Below are 20228 nucleotides of genomic sequence, written 5' to 3'. Positions count from 1 at the left end.
TGGAATAATCATTTACAAAGATGGTTACCACATGCTGGAACTGTTTTCTTCTTTTTCTCTTTTTTTATGACCCTAATTCGCTGTTATTAATAATGAATAAAAATGCAATTTTCTGTCGGGTTGCTCCAGGGCTCTGGGAATCATTTCAATGAATATTTCAGCACATTATTTTAATCATGGCTCCACATATGCAGGGAGGGGGCTTGTTTTATAGGCTCATGCCTCAACCGCCCCAAGACCCTGATCATTAAACCCCACGCTGTCTGCGTTGAGGTTTCTACCTTTGATTTACAAGACTTGTTAAAAAACATTGTAAAAAAGGAGGCAAGCTGTGCCATTTATACTTGTAATTTGATGCTGTATTTGTTAATGGGAGTGCCTGTGATTTATGTGTGCAGCGGCTGCTGCTGCTGCTCCCTGCTGTTCTGATGCTATAGAGGCTTTAACAGAGCTAACATTACTGGGCCTCTGCAGAGCATGCCACTAGTCAGCCTAATAAATCTACTATCTGTGCCCTGATTTTTCTCTTCAAGATGTTTTCCCCTGATAAACAAGTGGCTGCTGTAAGCAGACCATCACTGAGGGGTGTGTGCTCCATCTAACCTGCCTGTCGTCTTGTCTCTGTCACAGTCAGCAGCACGACTTCTGGCGTCTCGACTACTGGGAGGATGACCTGCGACGGAGGCGGAGATTTGTTAGAAACCCGTTTGGCTCCACCCACTTAAACGTCACATGCAAGTCACTGCAGGAATATGGTGAGTTCAGCATCAGTATGCTTTTGCAATGTGTCAGAATTAGGGAGCTGAAAATTCTGCCATTAAAGCATTATAGAAAGAACATTTAAAGGCCACTGAGATTAAGTCCAGACTTGTCCATATGATTTAACATATTGCTCATAGGAGAAGTTAATTGTGGTTTTTATTGGTAACATATTTATGAGTCCTGTGAAGTGAACATGACACATCCATTTTATTGCACTTTTTTATTTTCATCACAACACATACTCAAGAACAAATTGGATCCCTCGCTTTTGTTATTTTCTTCTCTTCGTCTGAAACTTTCCCTATTGACCCAGCCAGTCTTTTAGTGTTTCCCAGCTTGTGTCAATTTTGCCTTATGTCATGCAACACCACCCTTTAAAGGAAATCAGCTCGGTACTATTAAACACTCTCGCCCTTCTCCCCCACATGTAATTGAATAACAGAGTAAATGCATTAATGGCACAGGGGTGAATGTATTGATTTTAAAATGAATGGAGCAAGCACCTCTTTAACTTTATAGAAAATAGAAAACAGGCGATGCATTGTGGTCCGGCTAGCCTTTTAAAATGACTGCAGACCTACAGCAACACATGCATAATGATTACGGTGTTCACTGGCCTCATATGTGTTTCAGTGTTGAGCTACTGAAGCCGACCGTTGGCTGGGCTCACTACGTCATCTGGCTGCGCTCAGCTCCAGCTCCAGCTCCAGCTCTAGCTCCACCGTGGCTGCTGTACGGAGATCATGGCAGCGCTGTAGATAAACACATGCCAGCTGCTGCCTGAGCTGCAGGTGGTCTATATATGAGACGCACGCAATAATTGCACCTCCTGCTTTAGATTTCATGGTGGCTCTATAAGCTAATTGTGTGGGCTTTTGGTGATGTGTTGATTCTGTTGTGGGAAGGACTCGAGCAAACACAAGTTACAACTTAAGTGCTTTTAACCTGTTAAGAGATATTCATGGCTGTGAAAACTGTAGTGTCACCACCAGCAAAGACTTGCATTGCATTGCATCAACATTGCCTTCTTGTATATACCAGTGAACCTGTAAAACATATCAAAACATCATCAGAAAACCCTCAGACTGCTCCTGCAGCATAAACTGTCTCACTGTTGATCCATATTTTATATTTATTCCAAACAATCCTCACCTCATTTACAACCAGTGTTACAAATTTTACAAGGCCTAATCAACTCAAACTATATCTTTCCGGTCATTGTTATAATGTGTTTCTGACATTAACTTGTCATTTTCTAGTTGTTTACTCTTAATTCAATTCAACTCAGTCCCACCAATACACTATACCGTAGATAATACACATAGATAGAAGCATCTGAGGGATGTGGAGGCTGTACTGTAGTTCACCACAGACACAGGACTATTAACATCTTTGACTGTCCTACTTACCTGCAAAGTTTTCAGAGCAAAGATGTAAAAAGCAATGCTGTCCATTTCTGTTACTCAGTTTACTAACTTTCTCAGTTGGCATTGTCCATTGGCCTATTTATCCACCATGCATTGGCTCAATTTGTTTTGTGTATTATCTCCCTTGGTGAGTTGTGTGACAGATATCCTCCAGACAATGCCACAAAAGCATATCACGTTATTTAGGCCATCAAATCACCAGAATATAGTTTTTGAGCCTTCAGATTTGCTCATGTTGTTTGACATTAGAGCCTCAGCGTAGTCGACTGAAGACTTGCTGAAGTCCTGCTGGCTCGCGATTTAATGAGCGGAATAATGCATAAACTTGTCAAGTGAAAGGGATCGCCTGCGGTCGGATGGCCCTCTCGCTCTCCTTGAGAGGTGAGCTGCACTTTCAGGCTTTTTCCTGCAGGCTTTGATGTGGTTGCACAGCGGAGGCCAGGTTTTGTTATGAGTTAAAATGAGAGGGATCTTTTGTTCTTTTTCAGAGCTGCAGTAGATTTCGTTGGCAGCGACAGTTGGCAGTTTTTTGTTTTAAATGTACTTTGACAGTCGGGGTGTTTTTTTTATGAATATTCACTTTTAATTAGCATGGTATTAAAGATAGGACCTGTCTTAAGCAGACAACCCCGGTGCACAGGCTCAGAGGTTGGATATCCATTAGTCATAACATCCAGACTTTGTTTTTTGGATATGACAAGGAGTCTATAGAACTTTTTAGTGGGTTCCCGGCTGCATAGGCACCAAAGTAGAAAAACAAAGAGGCTTGTTTGAGTTGGCCCTTGAGAGTCATTATTCAAGCTTTAAAATCTGGGACTATTGGAGAACCGGTAGGTCGTCCAAATTGAATACACAGTTTCAGGTCTGACAGCAGGATATGACAATATCCACTCAGCCACCATCTTAACTTTGACGAGGGCAAACATGCACTATTGTGTTCACAGTAAACGTCAATCTTTTGAGCTCACATGGGGAAAATGAAAGTGAATAGTATTTTTTTCCTCGCAAAGAACATTTCAGTGAGTGAGTGGCCGACATCATTTTTGACAGCACCTACAAGTCTCACAATCCTCACGGTTTTCACCAAGATATTTAGAAATCCTGCTTTTTTTTCCAGTCCAGACTGAAACAGAATGTAGATCATGTTAGAGCAACTGAAATTACCAGTGTTCCTGAGTGCAAATGTCAAGAAAAGACTTCTTTTTTTTTATCAGGTTGATATATTGGGAAACCCAATGCATCAGTGTAACCTTTGTAATCACTTTTGTGTAATGTGTGTCCGTGTGTATGGGAGTGTGTGAATTCACGGGCGTGCGTGATGGCAGGTTAAACTCTGCCTTAAACTCTGCCTCGTTGTCTATTAGCAGCATTGACAGCTTAGCCAGCACATTCTGTCTCTGCCCTCTGCCTGTAATAACCTGCCCTGTTACAGCCAGCCGCAGCCCAGTATCAGGGTATATTGTTAGGTGATTGGAACTGGGCAAGCATGAAATGGAAGTCACGTTAATATTGATCCAAGTGTTTAACGGGGTGTTTTACCTCCGGGTGTCCTTGCTGTCTCATTTCAGGTGAGCAGCTCCTCTCTGAGCTGATTGCCCTCGGGCGGAGATCTTTATAGCTCTTCTCTTCAGCAGAGGCGCCGGCCTCGTGATGTGATATTAACCTTCTCCAGCTTTAGAATCAAACATATTAAACTGTGACAAATGACATCAGGGCATTTACTAGCATGCAGATCTGCACAATGGAATGCAACCATTCAGTAAATAGATGTTATGCTCAGAAAAGGTTATAGTCGGTACCTAGCGCTCAGGTCCAGATGGGGATTATTAGACACTGCTGTTAATGTTTTGATGGAGAGAAGATGAGACTGTTTGTAACCTCTGGCAGCACAGTAGACACGCAGTGCACATCTCAGGATATTGAATAAAGATCACCCCAAGAGGAAGCGTCTGCACTATATAAACTTCCCTACATCAAAGTTATAATGTTTACTTTTACGGCCTCAAAACACATACTCTGCAATACGGATGGCTTGCATCACAGGAAGTATGAAGCTGTCATTTTTCCCCCCTCATTTAATCTTTCAGTGCAGAGTAAATAAAAGTGAAGAGACAGAGGGCAGAATTGCATCGCCCTAGCGGTAATGCAATCCCATGGACTGGACTTTTTCTCTCCATGTGGAATGTGGAGCCTGTGGAGAGGGTGCGTGGGAGGGCAGGATCTGAAACAGTCTGAGAAACGGAAGAGATATATTTAAAACATTCTATAGAGCTCACATTATATGGATGTTAGTGTGACTGCACAATACACTGAGGTACATTGTAGGATAGTGTAGTAAATAAGCTATGGAAGTGAGGCTTAAAGTCATGCATGTTAGAGATCTGACAGGAGAAGACACAAAACAGAACAATTCCCGAAAAAGCCCAAGGGTTTTAGAACTTCTTTTTTTTTTGGCTGGACTAGTCGTGATTCAACCCTAATCCTCAAAAATATCTGTTAGATAGTTGATGGTTGAGTTTGTAATGATGAAATTATGCCATTGGTTGTCTGAGTGTTGGACTTTTCCCATTGGATGTTGCTGTTTGAAAATGATTGGGCACAAATGTTTGTCTTTTATGTTGCCAAACAGGCATTGTGTCACCCAGATGGAGTTGAGTTTTTAATTTATCTGTTTATTTATTCGTCAGTAGATGTTAGGTTTGAAAACCAGTATTTTTACGGTGCAACGGAGCAGCTTGGAAAAGACTCGGAAGTTAACACATATTGTAGTCTTAATGGAAAGCGTTTCAGTCACTATTTCAAACTCGTTCCATTGTCTGGCAGCAGAGACAGGAAAACATGTAAATGAGAACAGCTTTATTAGGAATTTGGCTGTAATAAAATACTGTATACATGAGCACAGCGAGTAGGAGGGAAACAAACAGAGAGCTGAAGCTGGATGACACTAATCATGAATCACTAGTCATGAATATGCTGATTAGTGTATTACATCATCTAGTGACATTTAGAGACTTATTGTCCATCAAATCAAATTGTTCAGAGCAGTTTCACTTCCCAGCCTTGTCCAGCAACATATTAGGTTTTGACTCATCTGTTGTTGCAATTGTTAAACATAATTTGATTTTTAGAAGAGACCTGTATTTGCCTCCTTTCACACTATCCAGATCCTTCCTTGCTGATTAACACACTTCATGAAAACCTGAGGTATTTTGTGTGCTATTTATAGTCGCGTATATTGAATTACCTAAAGTATTTGTGAAATCAGCTGAAATCAGCTTTTTTTTTTCTTCTCCTAAGTTAGTTGAACCTTAAGTAAAACATGATGTTGTGGATTTCTTTAGAGGAGAGGCGGTGAAGTGGTTGAGGCAGGGTGTATAATACATAGGAGACTTGGAAAAACACATGCTTGCCGGTTCTACTGAGGCTATAAAAATGAAAGGCCAGTGCCACAAAGCTCTCCAGCGTTGCAGTATATGAAACACGGACCCTTGGCAGCAGTATTGTACTTGATTCAACAATCTTTTAAAGGTCTTTCAACTCTTATCTATTCCATACTGAATAGTAAAACTACTGAACACTCACATGTGTTCAACATGAGAGCCTGTATGTAAGATTTTAAAGTTGTTAAAGTTTGAATTGGAGTTTAGCATGTTCACAGGAGAATACATGTTCTTGATTTCATCTCAGAGAAATCATGCTTAATTTCTAATTTCTAAATATTGCTGCTCATGAATGATTGTTTCATTTCTGCATCTCAAGTTGATGGAATTCATAATTGAACTCTTGGGAAAACTCACCATTACAATAGTTTAATATTTTAAGTACTCTCCTCTGTACTTCTTCTATTGAAACAAACAGCTTTTAGTCCTCTGAACTGATAAGCCGCTGGTTTACACGTTTTAAGGTGACTTTTTAACATCCGTCTGGGGACTACAGATGAAAAATAGCCTCTTGGCTAATTCTGGCGCATTTGCAGTAATGTTATTAATGTGCACTGTCCCTGTTTTCAAATAAACGTATTATTATTATCATTATTAAAGCCCCTGTGTTGTGTTTTACCCTTCTTAACAGGACTTACATTGTGTTAAAGAAGTAAACAGGCCATGTCATCCCTCCTTTAAAATCTTCACTTGAAATCACTTCATGATTCTTTACTCTGTAGTATAAATATATCTTCCAAAAAAAAAGTACAACCACATGTCAGGAGGTTTGACCCCATTAAAACAGCACTTTGGCAACAACTGAAAGTTACTCACATCATTAAGTCGATATATAAACTGTAATTAGGTTTATAAAAATTGAAAAATTGTTTCGACCCAGCAGGCCATCCCATAATCTACTGTAAGCTTTGTCATGGAAAAAAAAAAACTTTTCACGTTTTCAAAAAATGTCACCCTATAGTATGATTTTTGTAAACATCTTCAGTGTCTCCAAGAAAAGTGGGCCACAGTGGAAGATTGTCCTAGAGGGAACTCAGGACCATGGATCCTGGTTTGAACTCCAGTGCTCGGGGGCGGCCTCCGTTGGTCACAGCTGGCACATCTTTATCAGCCTCCAATGGGGTCACGAAAGCTCTGCAATGCACTTTACTGAGTGTAATTAGTACACTCCAAGGCAGTTTCAACTCAGTGATTGAACAATAGGACCCGAGAGACTGGTGATCGGTGGCTTCTCCTGGCAGTGCTCCTGAGGAGCTTGAGAGCAGCCGTGAAATAAAACTGCTGTGATTCTTAGAGAGATGTTCAGAAGTCAGTGGCTGTGACTTCTCATGGACCTCTCACAATGTAATTAAATAGATACTAGATGTTGTAACATCATTATCCATTCACTCTGTACTGTAGGCAACATTTATTTTTCCTTCCTGTAATATAAATTACAATTGAATTAATATTGGTTGGATCAAATCAATCTCATAGGATTTGAGAGATAAATCTATTGAGAGATATTGTTTGGTAATTTTCTGCATGATGGCTCTGGACCAACTTAACAACTTTCTTGAGATCGGTTCTCTGTCCTACTGATCATGTGATTTGGGGTCTATAACAACAGTTGAATTCAAGGATGCTACAACATAAAACCAGCTGAGCCAACTGTCCTTCTCTTTGTTTTGCTGCACAGTGGTCACGGGTGAAGAGCTTTTTAATGCTCCGGCTTTGACATCGCTGCACGGCAACTGCTGTAATAGTGACAAATTGTGACTCTTTTCACTGCAGCACTTTCCGTACAAAAATGTCTCCAAGTGTGCAGGCTATCACTCAGGAGGAGATCACTTCTCATGTCAGCACATTTTCTCCTTCATGTCATAGCTCTTCATTTCTTGTTATTTACAGCCATATTACTTTGTCTGTGAGCTCGAAATTGCATTGTGGGTTAGAGCTGGTCCTCTACCCCTACAAATGCTTGATGTTGGCCATTTGCGTGTAGAAATCAGCACAGTTTATTTGGTCTACTCAACCCTGTACAGACTTGCCAATCAGAACATCAGCCCGTCCACAGAGCTTTCCCTCATTTACTCGGAGCATAATGATGGTTTACAGAATTACAGTTTTAAGTTTCACCCGTTCTGCTTTGATCTCTGACCGCTGGCTGGCTTTTGCCTTTAACATTACACAGAATTCATTTCCGAAAACTCACAGACTTCTTCCCTCTGTCTGATGAAAGCACACCAGATATGAGACAGAGCAGGAAGCAGACTTTTTTTTCTCAGTAGCAGTGTTGACAACAGTCAAATGTGACCTCTTCAAGACAAGGTACATGTTCCTCAAGGGAGGGAAAGGCGAATTAAGAACCGTGCTGAAAGGAAACATGTCAGGCGGGTGTCAGCCACCTCCCATTTCTTGATATGTGTTCTTCCTTTTCGTACACGCGAGTTTCTCCTCTGGTTATTTCCTACAATGGACTTCAGAAAGACAAATTCGCATAAACGTTTTGAGCAGCCGTGTGGCAGGCACATGTTGGAGATGGGCTGATTTAAGCTGATAAATGTGTTGTGAGACCTCTTTGTTTTTCCCGCTGTATGAGCACATCTTTTTCAATAAGCGGGCTCCACTCTAGCTATATGATGAAGTCCTGGTGTAAGCAGCCTCCTAATTGCACTGTCTGTTCAGTCTCACTCTTGTCAAGTCTCCAAAAGCGGCAAATGATATTTCTAATGGACTACGAGCTCGAGATGTATCCCCCCGACTCAGCTGTTGGTCTTTCAAGATACGAATAGTGTTTCATTGTTGACCTTGTCTTAAAATAAAAGCTGAAAACTTCTGATGTTCACCCATGTGAAATGTATTCAGTGAGCGTGTGCATTTTGCAATTCTTTCATATGCTACGGCAAGAACATTAGTGAACAACTCATTCCAAGTTCACCCTGCATATTATTGTGTATTTCACACAGAGATAATCCCTAACCCTAACCCATTTCCTTTTTCATATGTTATGCATTTTAAGACCTGAGCAAATACATTCTGCTGTTTGAACTGCAGATATGCCCAAATTTGGTTAGAATAGCCTGTTTCTCATATGGAGAAATTTGGTTGTGATGCCTAATTTCCACAGTTATTTTGAGCTTTGTATGTATAAATGTTGTTGCACTATTACTTGGTGTTTACATGAGAGGACATTTATTTTTCCTACTTTTCATACTTAACATAATTACTGTGTTTAGTTACAGAAAGAACTTACTGCGTGTGTGTGAGTCTGTCTGTGTGCATGTGTGTGGTTTGTGTCTCTGTGTGTGTTTGTGTCTATAGGTGTCTGTGTGTGTTCTGTCCTTTAAATTGTAGTGACGGATATCTCTCTGAGCTTCAGAGGCCAAAGTGCAATATTTAGTGGTCTCTCCACACCATAACTGTTTTTACAGGCTCAGCGGAGGACGAGTTGGTCAAGTCTAAGAAGTCGTTCCGCAGCCAAACCGTGGCCAGCCAGAACCCTGAGACAGAGCTGATGCTTGATGGAGACGATGATGCTGTCAGCCTGCTGCAGGAGAAGGAGATGGACAACATGGGTGGTAAGTCTGCAAACCAGCACGTCCTTTAATCCCAATGCAATGTTGCCGCTGCTGCAGCAGCATCAGAACTTGTCTGTTTTCTTCACAGTATCTGTATACATGATCTATATCAATGCAAAAAATAAACTGGTCAGATCAGTGTAGTAGCTGATATAAATATTTTGCATCAATACTATTTAGTATTAAAAGATCTAATTTATCTAATGTGTTAAATGTGTCCTGCACATTCAGTCTAGGTCAGATCTGGAAGTTTGTACGTTTGACAGCTACATTTTTATTTTGGTCTGATAAGTGTCCCTCTGTTTTGTTTTGGGTCTCTTCAGCATGGTTCCTTCCACGTGTGTTTATCTCCCGAGGCAAGTCTTCTAAAGTTAAACTAACACCGGAAAGATGATCAATCCATGCATGTCACAATTTATATTTAGAATTTTCTGAAACGAGCAGAACATTCATCTGAATCACTGCTTGTTAATTCTTAACTTTACTGTGGCCTGATTTGAACCATGGACCTAATGGTGCAACCTCAGTGGTGGGATGACACCATTCACAATCTGTTCGTATTCAGTTGTTGTGTTTAGATCATGTTGTTCAGCTCATTTAGTTTAGTTTATACTACAACAGTGCTGGCCATAGTAAAGTTTTACTTTTCCAAATCAAAGTGATAGCAACAACTCTTACTTCGTATTACAGATTAAATGTTATTAAAAATGAAAATGTCTTGGCTATAAATCTTATAAAATCACATGCACCTTTCCATTACTCTTAATCAAAAACCTGCATCATAATGACTTTAATAGATATTGTTGACATAACCAATGATTTAATTATTTGACTTAAATTATTTTAGTTAATTGTGCTATTTAAACGTGTATTTTTCCAGTGCATGTAATTAATTCTGGTGAAAATCTTAACCCACACCAATTATCTTACCTAATTTAATATGTGTTAAATATTGACTGAACCTACGGGCTTTGTCAAGAAAATCACATATAATGTGTCTTTTGCTTGTGGATGTGAGCACTTGGATGTTGAGGAAGAGCAGCCAAAAACTTAATTATTCTGCAATTACACCAACCCTCTATCCCTCGACTGCAATCATTAAGAGATTAATTGTCCCTTAACAGCCGAAGAAAGACATACAATGTTAAATCAAAATTAATGTTTGATTTATCTTACTCACTGGATTGTTATTGTGTTTCAGTCAGTAGTGCCCATAGTACAGTATGTCACACTGCAGACTATCAAACCAACCTTCAGCTGCGTTTAAAGTAACTTTGACTTTGGCCATGACTTTGAAAGGTAAGTTATTTAGCGTTCAGTTGTGTTTTGAGGGGAGATCAATATTGCTGCACTGCGTCTGCATTGGTAAAACCACATCCTCATTTAACACCTTGTGCAAATAGTTACTGTAATAGTATGGTTTAAATAAGCAGTGTGTTACTGGCTTGATGCCTACTGACAAAGTGGCAAAGATAATAAATCAGAAAAGAAGAAAAATAATTAATTTCTGCTCTGGTGGTGAAAATCACTCAATCTGGACCATTGTAATTAACTTTTATTGTCACTGGATGTTTTATTTGAGGCCATTTGCTGCTAATAATGAATGTGTTATGTATGTTATCTTATCTCTGTTATTATAAACACACACACACCTGTTATATACTTTGTCTATCAATAAGATAAGAGCTGAATTTCCTGTTACAGTAACAAATATGAATGCACTCATGTAATGAATTCAATTCAGGTGTGAATTGTAGGAAAAGAGCCTGAGACTCAAGATTCCCAGACACTCAGATAATAATCTGTTACGTAGCCCTGCATATATTAGCCTGTTACTGTATCATGGCTTGGTAATTGAGGCTCAGGCTGAACCAGGGCAATGCTGAGCAGTGAAATCCCCTCTAAGATCCCACAGATGAATCTCAGAGGAGGAGGCTAACCCCTCCTCTTTGTCCCCGGGCCAGCAGGCAGCCTTACACTGTCTGTCAGATGAACTCTGGGCTGCCCCATCAAAAGAGCAACGCTAGGGATAAACACAGGCAAAAATATATTCACGAGACAATTTTGTAAAAAACAGAAGTGTTAAATGTATTTGATGCATTTAAGATATGTATGTTTGTTTAAAATTATGAGCCAAACAATAACTTTGAGAATTTTTTTTTTTTTTTCTGTGTGTGTGTCGAATCAAAGTTGAGTTTGGTTTTTTGTTTGTTTTCTTTACCAATAGGGGAGCTCCCTCACACTGTAACATTTGGGTAATGTTTTTACCAGGATGCACTGTCTGTGCTTGGCCAGTATGTAATCTCAGGCATGAACAGCCTTAATGAGAGATCTGGGACTAGATCCTGTCAACAACAGCGCTCCTCCTGCCAGCCGTTGGGTCAGTGCGTGCTGCGGCTGCCAAAGGGGCGGCGCCTGCACTCGAGGGCCCGGGCAGTAGTGGTTACTGAACCTATGATTAGTTTTGCTCCCCCACAAACATTGGAGATGCTGTCTGTGCCTGCACTAGCATTAAATGGACCTTTTTTGTATGCACATATTACAATCAAAATCAACTAAAAGAGAAACACAAGATGAGCATGTGAAAAGGCTCTCAAGGCAGGAGCCGCTACATTTCACTGTTCTGCAGGCAAACTGGATCTGTGTTAGTACATCCCCCAAAGTGTGGTTTAGCAGCCACAACCATTTTGTTTTGTCTTAATTTAGCCTCTCTGTATCTATTTCCGTCCCCATTCACAATACTGAGCCCTCCACTTGCAACATGTTGAATGTTAAACCAACACAACATACCTCAAGAAGCAATCTCAGGGAAAAAGTGAAAGAGGTTATTCTGCATTTTCCATAACCAAGCTCCCCAAGTTTCTTTTATTCTTTCTTTCATTTCATTATATTATATTTATGTTTTCCTTATTAAAATATCTACAAGTCCTTTATATAAACAATATGGCCTAGAATCAAAACAGAAATATGCAGCAAATATGAAGAAAATGTAATTATATTTAGATAATTTTCTGTCTATTTCAATTTAATTATTGCTCAGACTCAATTAACATGCCATGCAATATAGATTTCTCAAGGCTTTTGTGCACTAAAGATAAAAACGGGATAAAAAAAATCAAGCATTGTTTCATTGACTCACATAAGCAAGGCACTGTTTTTCAGATACTTAGCAGACACTAGGTTATAATGGCAGCAGCCGGGTGTGTGTCAGTGTGTGTATCTGTTATTAGTATGCACATGTTAGCAAGTGAATGATAGTGCTCAGGTGTGCAAGTAACCCACTTCCACTTATATTTCACATGATATAAAATATAGAAGCACTTGGCCTAATCAAATGCTGCAGTCCAGCGGATGGATTGTGGGTAATAATACACTCATCTTCTCGGCAGTTGTCCCAAACTCCCACCACACCAAAATGAGACTTTTCATCACTTCATTAGATTGGCCTGTCATTTGACAAATATTTGCATTTTCTATAAAAAAAAAAGGGCCCTACAGCTGGGTGTTCCAGGCTTTAGCCTATATACACTACTCATCCTGTGTAACTTGCCCTTAATTTCATTATTCTCATGTAAACATTTTAATGCCATATAGCCTAATTATGGAAGGATCCCTGAGGGGATTACTGCCTAATCCTCTTCCTCCCTATGAGCAATGGATGCTGTGGCTTAATGCTTCAGGCTAGTGTCTTTCTCTGTGTGTTGCCATGTGGGGCCACAATACAATGCATCAGTTCTGTGTTATTTTTAGCAAGAGGTGAATGGGCTTGTAATTTAGCAGCTGGAACATAAAGACAATCTCCTTTTTATTGTAGCAGAAAGAGTTAATGGCACGCAAAGGTCAATGGGCAGAGAAAATAGACTAATAAAATGTATTTTCAAAAAGCCTAATAATAGTTTTACATAAATACTTTCACATCTTAATGGTGTGTAACTGTTTGTATTTCTGTCCTTTTTTATTGTAGGCTATCCTCTTTAACAAATGCACTAAACGTTATCTAAGTCGCAGTAAAACAGGATGAGGTTACTGCAAGTATTTACTCTTCATATGAAGCTTGTAAGCAGCACGCAGCGGCCGGGCTGATAGCATCAGCAGACAGGATCACCGTTAATGGACCCGAGCAACGCTGAGGAAAAAAAAAAAAAATCCAGGGAGGGCGGTTTGACTGTGCAGCCTGCAAGAGCGATGAAGGGGCGCTCTGGGAGTTGAGACCGAAATCCACTTGTATTCCTGTAACACTATCGGCCATAATTGGCCGAGCAACGTAGATTAAGATTGATGAGACATTAAAGTGGCTCTTTGGAGTTTAAGGGATCGATAAATATCCTGATTTCGAGAGCGGACAAATCACTGTAACGGTGCTCCACAGCGACACTGATCTGAGAACATGGAGGATGAAGCACAGGCGGAGAGGGAGGGAGGGAGGAGACTGAAATAAAGATGTGATCACTATCAGCTGACCAGGGTCACAAACCCACCTTCCAATTCTGGACAATAACCCCGATTTAAAAACAATAAGCGTGTAGTTTTATTGTTTCCCCACACGTCATGTAAAGCAGGGGCAGCTGGACACCTGCCTAATGGCGATAAGCCCTGACCATGCAGGGGAATAGAGATTCACTTTTTCTATATAAACCAATGAACAATGCGTTATTTCTCGGTGACGGTACTGTTTGTATTTTGATCGCAGCAGGTCATAAAAACCTTTTTTTGTGTTATCAGTGCATCACTGGATTACAGACAGGTACACGGAGGTAGTAGGTCTGGTCACTGGTGACACCTCTATCTATAGGCCTGATGAGTTCACTGCATTGCGCGGATATAGAAGCAGTGCAAAGACCAAAAAAGGCGTCTCGGGGCCTTTGTTTTGTGGCACGATCAAAAGTATACAAAAATGAAAAGTTTGCCGCAGCTGTCATAATGCAGAATATTTGAATGAACAACACAAATTAATTTTAAAATGTCCCTCATAGATGGTTCACGCCCGTCGCGGTGTGGAGTGATAAGGCACAGGCCGCTGGCACAACAGTAGCCTATCCCCTTGTAATCTCATTTATCAGTTTTACAGAATCCAACTCACTCAGCTTTGCTTGATATATAGCCTATATTTTGCATGTTATTGTGTTACTGATTGGGCATGTGGCTGCCCCCTCTACACTCTGCGTGCAGGCCCAGTGGTTCTGAGCAGCCCGGCCCAGCTTGTTGCCCCTGTCCTGGTGGCGCGGGGAACCCTGTCCATCACCACCACTGAGATCTACTTTGAGGTGGACGAGGATGACCCTGCCTTCAAAAGGGTCGACCCAAAGGTAAGTAACACGCAAGAGAGTGTGCAGCCCAAGTTTACATGGGCACTTTGGTTTCCGACATGTTTGACTGATGATTTGTTTTTTAAATTGTAACTGGCCGACAGGTAGGTCTATTAGACACTCACTACATTTTCAAGTAGCCACACGTTGTTGATATATGAAGAAAAAGCGCAGATAGCAGATTAAGTTTTAAGAGGGTCGCTATAGGCTTCTCTCTATGCTGTTTAGCTTTTTCTGTATTATTAAATGACGTTTTGTGGCCAGAATTTTATCATGAATTACGCTTGATTTCCATTTGTGTTTTTTTTTTTCAATTTGCTGTATTATTTATGCATTAAAAACGTACATAATACATTGACCTCTGAGGCCTACTCATCCTACAGGCTCAACCATCAAACGTCATTTACAGATTATCAAATTATGTCAAATTACCTTATCCACATAATTCATATTGCACATTTCTAACACAGGAGGTTGAGGTTAAATAATAAATAATAATAAAAAGACCCAAACAGGTTTCCAGGGTTGCAGGTCTGGTGAAATGTTGTGAATGGAAAAATATTCATTCTTTTCCTCTTTTTTCCTTTTTAAAGTGTCAGACACGAGCCAAAGACCCTGAGATTAAAAGTGCCTTTACATTATTGTTGCATAGCGTTAGGCCTAGCTCACTACTGTCAAAATCACATTTAATAAAAGCATAATGGGACACAAATATAAAACAGCTCGTTTTATTAGCTCTTTAAATTAGATCAAAGACAGAAATTAAAAATCAGATCACAGATGTTATAATCCAGTGTATTTCAAGTGCATTTTTTTTTTCAATTAAACTGTAATATATATATTTATACTATATATGTTATCATTTTCATTTTTTTTATCATGTAGGCCTAAGCATGGTAGAGAAAAACAACAACAACAAAAAAAAGTTCGAGTACTTTAAATAATAATTCAAGTAAATCGATGGAATGTTTTCATTGTAACAAATGTCGTACGCCTACCATCAAAATGTAAACTTTCAAAAATTAGAAAATGTTCATTGAAACAGATGAGTCAGACTACCACTGATGCAAGTATAAATTAATAAGGTTTCTACCAGATAAAGAAAAGGTTCAGAAGTAGATTTAAACAGGTGGATCCTATTTACGTGTCACAGAACAACATTCACAATTTCAGACCACTTGAATCACAATGTATGAATGTATTTACAGTATAAAATGTACAGATGTGTGTTTTTATTTTTTTTCCCAAAGTTTGTCACGGGGCTTTATTTTAAAGCATTTAAGGAAATTGAGGGTTTAGGCAACCGTGTGGCACGGATAGAAAAGAAACCACCGCTGAGGTGGCTCCTGGTTTAATGGTGGCCAATAATTTAAACTTACTCCTAAATATTGACACCGCCAAAAGGTGCACAGGGACAAGGGCAAACTGAACAGTTATATAAAAAAAATCATCTCGAAACAGGCTAGGCCGAAACATATTCAACAACAGAGGACAGCCACATTTCACAAGACTTTGCAAACTGTTGGCAATATTTTTTTTCTGTCCGTTTTATAAGCTCATTAGGCCTCTTTAGCACAATTTGTAAAACGAGCTTAACTAACAGTTTTTTTGTGTATTTTCTTTTACCTCAGAGTTTCTCCAAGCTTTTGGGGTTGGTCAGTATTTCTCTTGCCAGTCGCCAAGTCTGTTTGGCTGCGTTCTCTAGAGCAGAGTGAGGTTTTCCTTGAAACAAGTCTAAATTGGGCAGGAAATAATGCGGGCACCTTCTGCATTGCAAACATGAAATAAGCTGCAATAGTATCCCGTTCAGGCGGTCGCCGAGGCAGTTCTCATCCCAATCCGACTCCCGGGGGTGCTTCTCACACTCGTAGGAAACCAAACTTTTCATGTGGTAGTTGTTGAGCGGTGTTCCGGGCAGTTCGAGGTGACGGTCGCGTAACGTTTTGAGAACTGACAAGCACTTCTTCCTGCATCCGCCCAGGAGCAGCCGGTTCTCGGCCTCGGCGAACTGCAAGACCCAGGCGTCGCTCTCCGCTGAGCTCTGCTTGCCGTTCAGCGAGTAGCACTCTTTGGATAAAAGATTGAAACCCTCCGCTTTGACTTCTGCCACCCGGTTAGGTCCCGGCCAGGGGATGTGAGGGAGAGGCCAGTGCGCAGCACTTCGCGGCCAGATCCCAGTGCACTTGAAAGCCGGCGTGATTTGCACCACGTATCTGTCTCTAATGCGCAACTTGACTTCACTCGTGTCAGCGACCATTTTGACAACATCTCTGTAGCTGCATTTATCCACTGCCTGCGCCACCAGTGTCTGAAATCTCGACCGGATCTTGCGCGCCGAGAGGTAACCGGAGGCTGTGATGAATTCTACCCACAGAGACATGCTTCTCTTTCGGCCGTCGCTGAGTTTGAGCACGGCGCAGCCCGGGAGAGAGCCGTCATCCACAAAGTTGAATACTCCCATCTGATTCAGATAGAGCACAACCTCAAACTCGGTGGGGGAAATGACCTCCAGTCCCTCGAAACGATTATCCATCTCGCTGAGAGAGCTGATGAAGCGCGGCTCCTGCACCTCGACCTCCTTCAGGACATCCGAAACCACCTTGCACACCTCCCGGATGGTCTTGGAGATGGCTGCTTTTCGAGACTGGCATTTCTCGTTGTAGTATTTGTTGAGGTGATACACCAACTTTGCCTGGGCGGCTATCATATTAGGGCAGAGATCCGGGTTATACACCGGAGTCTCGCAATAAGCCGAGGGATCCAACGCGGCTGTTTGTACGGGAGCCAATTTTAGAGAAGAAAGAAAGCTATTTAAAAAGAAAAAAATGTCTATTTATAAGACAACTATTTAAAGCTGTGCTCAGAGCACATGCGTTATAATCATATCATAACATTCACAGCTGTTATTTGGTAAACTGCATTGAAGTGCACGAAGCAAATCCTCTAAATTTATCAGGGCAGCCCGATTAAAAGTCCATTTCAACCTCAGGTTCAGTAGCCGAAAAAAAATGTATTTTGCTTTCTCTCTGATCACTGTGCCAGTTTGGAGTCCGCGTAATTGCGCAGAGTGGAGTGTGCCCTCCTGACGCAGACGCCCGGTGTTGCTGTGTTTTACAACAGGGAGAGACACACACTCTCTTTATTATAAGGGAGGAGTTGAAACCAAGATGTCCAATCGCTGTCGGATGCGTCACCGCTTCCCACTTTATCGAAAACAAATTCATCCTCGGGTGTTATATACAAGTAAAAAGTACAGGTAGTAGTAGTATATCGAGGAGCGGAAGTACACCTACGCATTTGGAGAGAAGAGGGAAAAAAAACTGCATTTTGACTGCGTTGTTTTTCCTTGGACTTTATCTGCTGCTTTTTTAGTCCGCTGTACTGAGTCATATATGAAATAGTAGGTGGGTTTAGAATTGCATAAGTATTTATGTCTTCGGAAAAAAATAAAACATTTAAATTTGCAGCAAGTCTGTTGTTTAAACCTTTTGTTTTTGTGCAGTGCACCGGATCTAATTTCTTCCACACACGGAGTCAGATTGATTAAATAGAATGGAATCATCTCGGGAGTTTTTTTCTGCAATAGACTTTATTTGTATTTTGTAAATGAGGTTTGTCTTATTTGCACGTTTTGTTTTTGAAGCCATATACTATTTAAATAATCACGATTTAGTTTATCAACCAGATCATTCAGGGTTATTTGCATTTACTGCACAGCATGGTAAGGTAGTTGTCAAGCTTTATTTTGGAAATATGAAAAACCTATGGCGCTATTAATATGTAGTATTTTGATTCTAGTTGACACATTAATTATCGTGACTGTGATGCACTAGAGAGTTTATATCTAAGATTGTGTGTTCAACGCATTTGTTTTTACTCTGTGCTGTGCAATAATCCCACGCGCCAGTATTTTTAGCCACTTAATTAACATTTGTCGTAAAGAATTAAAGTTGTGGTTTTAAGATTTCTTCCTTACATTTCTCCAAAATGAAAATGATCTTAACCTAGATAGGAATGTGTAGTAAAAATGTAAAAAATAAATAAATAAATGAAGAGGGAAGCTGGGTTTTTAATATTCTCATTTTGTATTTGAAAATACTTGTTATATTGATGATCTCACTGTCACAAATGAATAATTCAAATTAATTGTTATGATAATGACAATAATATGTCTTTGTAATGATAAACATGTTTATTTTCTCTCCAATGACAAGATAATAATGGCAGCAATATAAGCAAAAAAGCAAAATGTACATAATGTTTGAGTGTTTAAAACAATTTAGATATAAAATATTAATTGCAAGTAATTCTAAAAAAAAAAAATAGATTGACGTGGTTGATCATTTTACATAAAATCCCATGATGTATCAGTGAATTGTTTTCAGGCACAGCTGGTCTGATACAGACAGTGATTCACAATAAAGAGATCTTGCCTCCACACTAAAGCCTCTCTGGCTCTCATCACTGCACTGGCACTCCGTCTCTCAAGGTACAGTGTCTGCTTTGAAGAGGACTTCAAAAAGATAATGCTGCGCGGATCAGATAAGGAACACAAAGACATTTACACTCATCTCTGCTCCAGTCAGAACTGCATACGACCAGACATTATGAGGGCAAACCGCCGCTCGTTAGCTCTGACTCTCACTACATGGATGCGGCTGAGCAGGAGGTGGCGTGTGCAGGAAGGACCATGATAGATAGGTGACTCCCATTATCATCACAGCCTGTCATGGACACACTGCCACTAGCTTCTTGGCAGGCCCCAGTGATAATTTTACACCGTTAAAGGTACAAACACAGACATGAAGAAATGTCCTTTGTTTTTCAGTAGTCTAATTTTGGGGCATGATGGGGGTCTACATAAAGGCTTATTCTGAAATTATATAATGAGATAAGATCTGTATTCTACTTGTTGTCACATTTAAGCCTGATTTAAATTCACAACCAAAAAAAAAAAAAAAATTACTGATAAATTTCTGCAGGAGTATTTTATGGAAGGTTTTCATGTGGTGAGAGGTAGCTAAAAGCCTCTTCCCCTCTCAGGCTTTGATAGTCTTTTCTCTCACTCTCTCCCACTATCTGAAGCCCAGCAGGTACTTGCCTTTTATTGAAACCAGACCAGCCTCACTTTCCAGGCGATCTCGCTCCAAGTCAGATACCTCCGAATCCAGTTGCACCTCTTGAGTTTGTGCTCCAGCCTTTTGCCATACGTATGCGTGATAGGAGGAGGGATTTTCATTGAGATTATCACCTCTTAATCTAAAGCATGTGGCTGAACAGATCTCACAGTAACTCAACCTGCTCTGTAGTCCCAAGACTCCAGCAGTTGTCAGGTCTGGCCTAAGACAATCCAATCTTCTTACCCACATCTTTACCATTACAACATTGCAAGCTTTGTTGCTTCATTCGCCATCCCGCTAGGCTATTGGAGGCCCTCCAGTGTGATATATGGGGCTGTGATTCCAGCATAGGCCTATTTCTGACCCAGCAAAGTGCATGCATGATTGTGTAAATCAATACAATGACTTCTGCTTCCCCTAATTTTGCACGAGCATGTGACCCTGTTTTGAAGGCCTCTTTGTTTCCAGAGCATGCCTCTACACTTATTCATTTTTTTCTCCTCCATTTTTCTTTTTCCTTTCTTCTTGCAAGACTGATCGTCCTGTTAACATGGCCGACAGAGGGTCAATGGTACTTTCCTAAAGGCTGAAATCGCCCTTTGATGACACCGCT

At 40.4% G+C, this 20228-nt stretch overlaps 2 protein-coding genes across 4 annotated transcripts in view; one reads left to right on the top strand and one right to left on the bottom strand.

The window, feature by feature from the left end:
• The window catches only part of nbeab (neurobeachin b), a gene marked incomplete at both ends in the record, with an annotated part of 208339 nt that overhangs the window by 138834 nt on the left and 49277 nt on the right, over positions 1 to 20228 (top strand). For all 3 annotated transcript variants that reach the window (XM_083984901.1, XM_083984900.1, XM_083984899.1), the window contains 3 exons: positions 631 to 755; positions 9043 to 9189; positions 14359 to 14495. In XM_083984901.1, coding sequence (XP_083841027.1) covers positions 631 to 755; positions 9043 to 9189; positions 14359 to 14495 — 409 coding nt within the window. The remainder of the gene's footprint in view (positions 1 to 630; positions 756 to 9042; positions 9190 to 14358; positions 14496 to 20228) is intronic.
• mab21l1 (mab-21-like 1) lies at positions 16123 to 17202 on the bottom strand (the record flags this gene model as incomplete). The annotated part of the gene is made up of 1 exon (XM_083985853.1): positions 16123 to 17202. One exon carries the CDS (start codon positions 17200 to 17202, stop codon positions 16123 to 16125), a length of 1080 nt encoding a protein of 359 aa, XP_083841979.1.

The sequence above is a fragment of the Trachurus trachurus genome, assembly GCF_905171665.1.
Source record: "Trachurus trachurus genome assembly, chromosome: 13".
Classification (NCBI taxonomy): Eukaryota; Metazoa; Chordata; class Actinopteri; order Carangiformes; family Carangidae; genus Trachurus; species Trachurus trachurus.
Note: the sequence above shows the minus strand (reverse complement) of the source record. Positions and strands in the feature narration are given on the sequence as shown.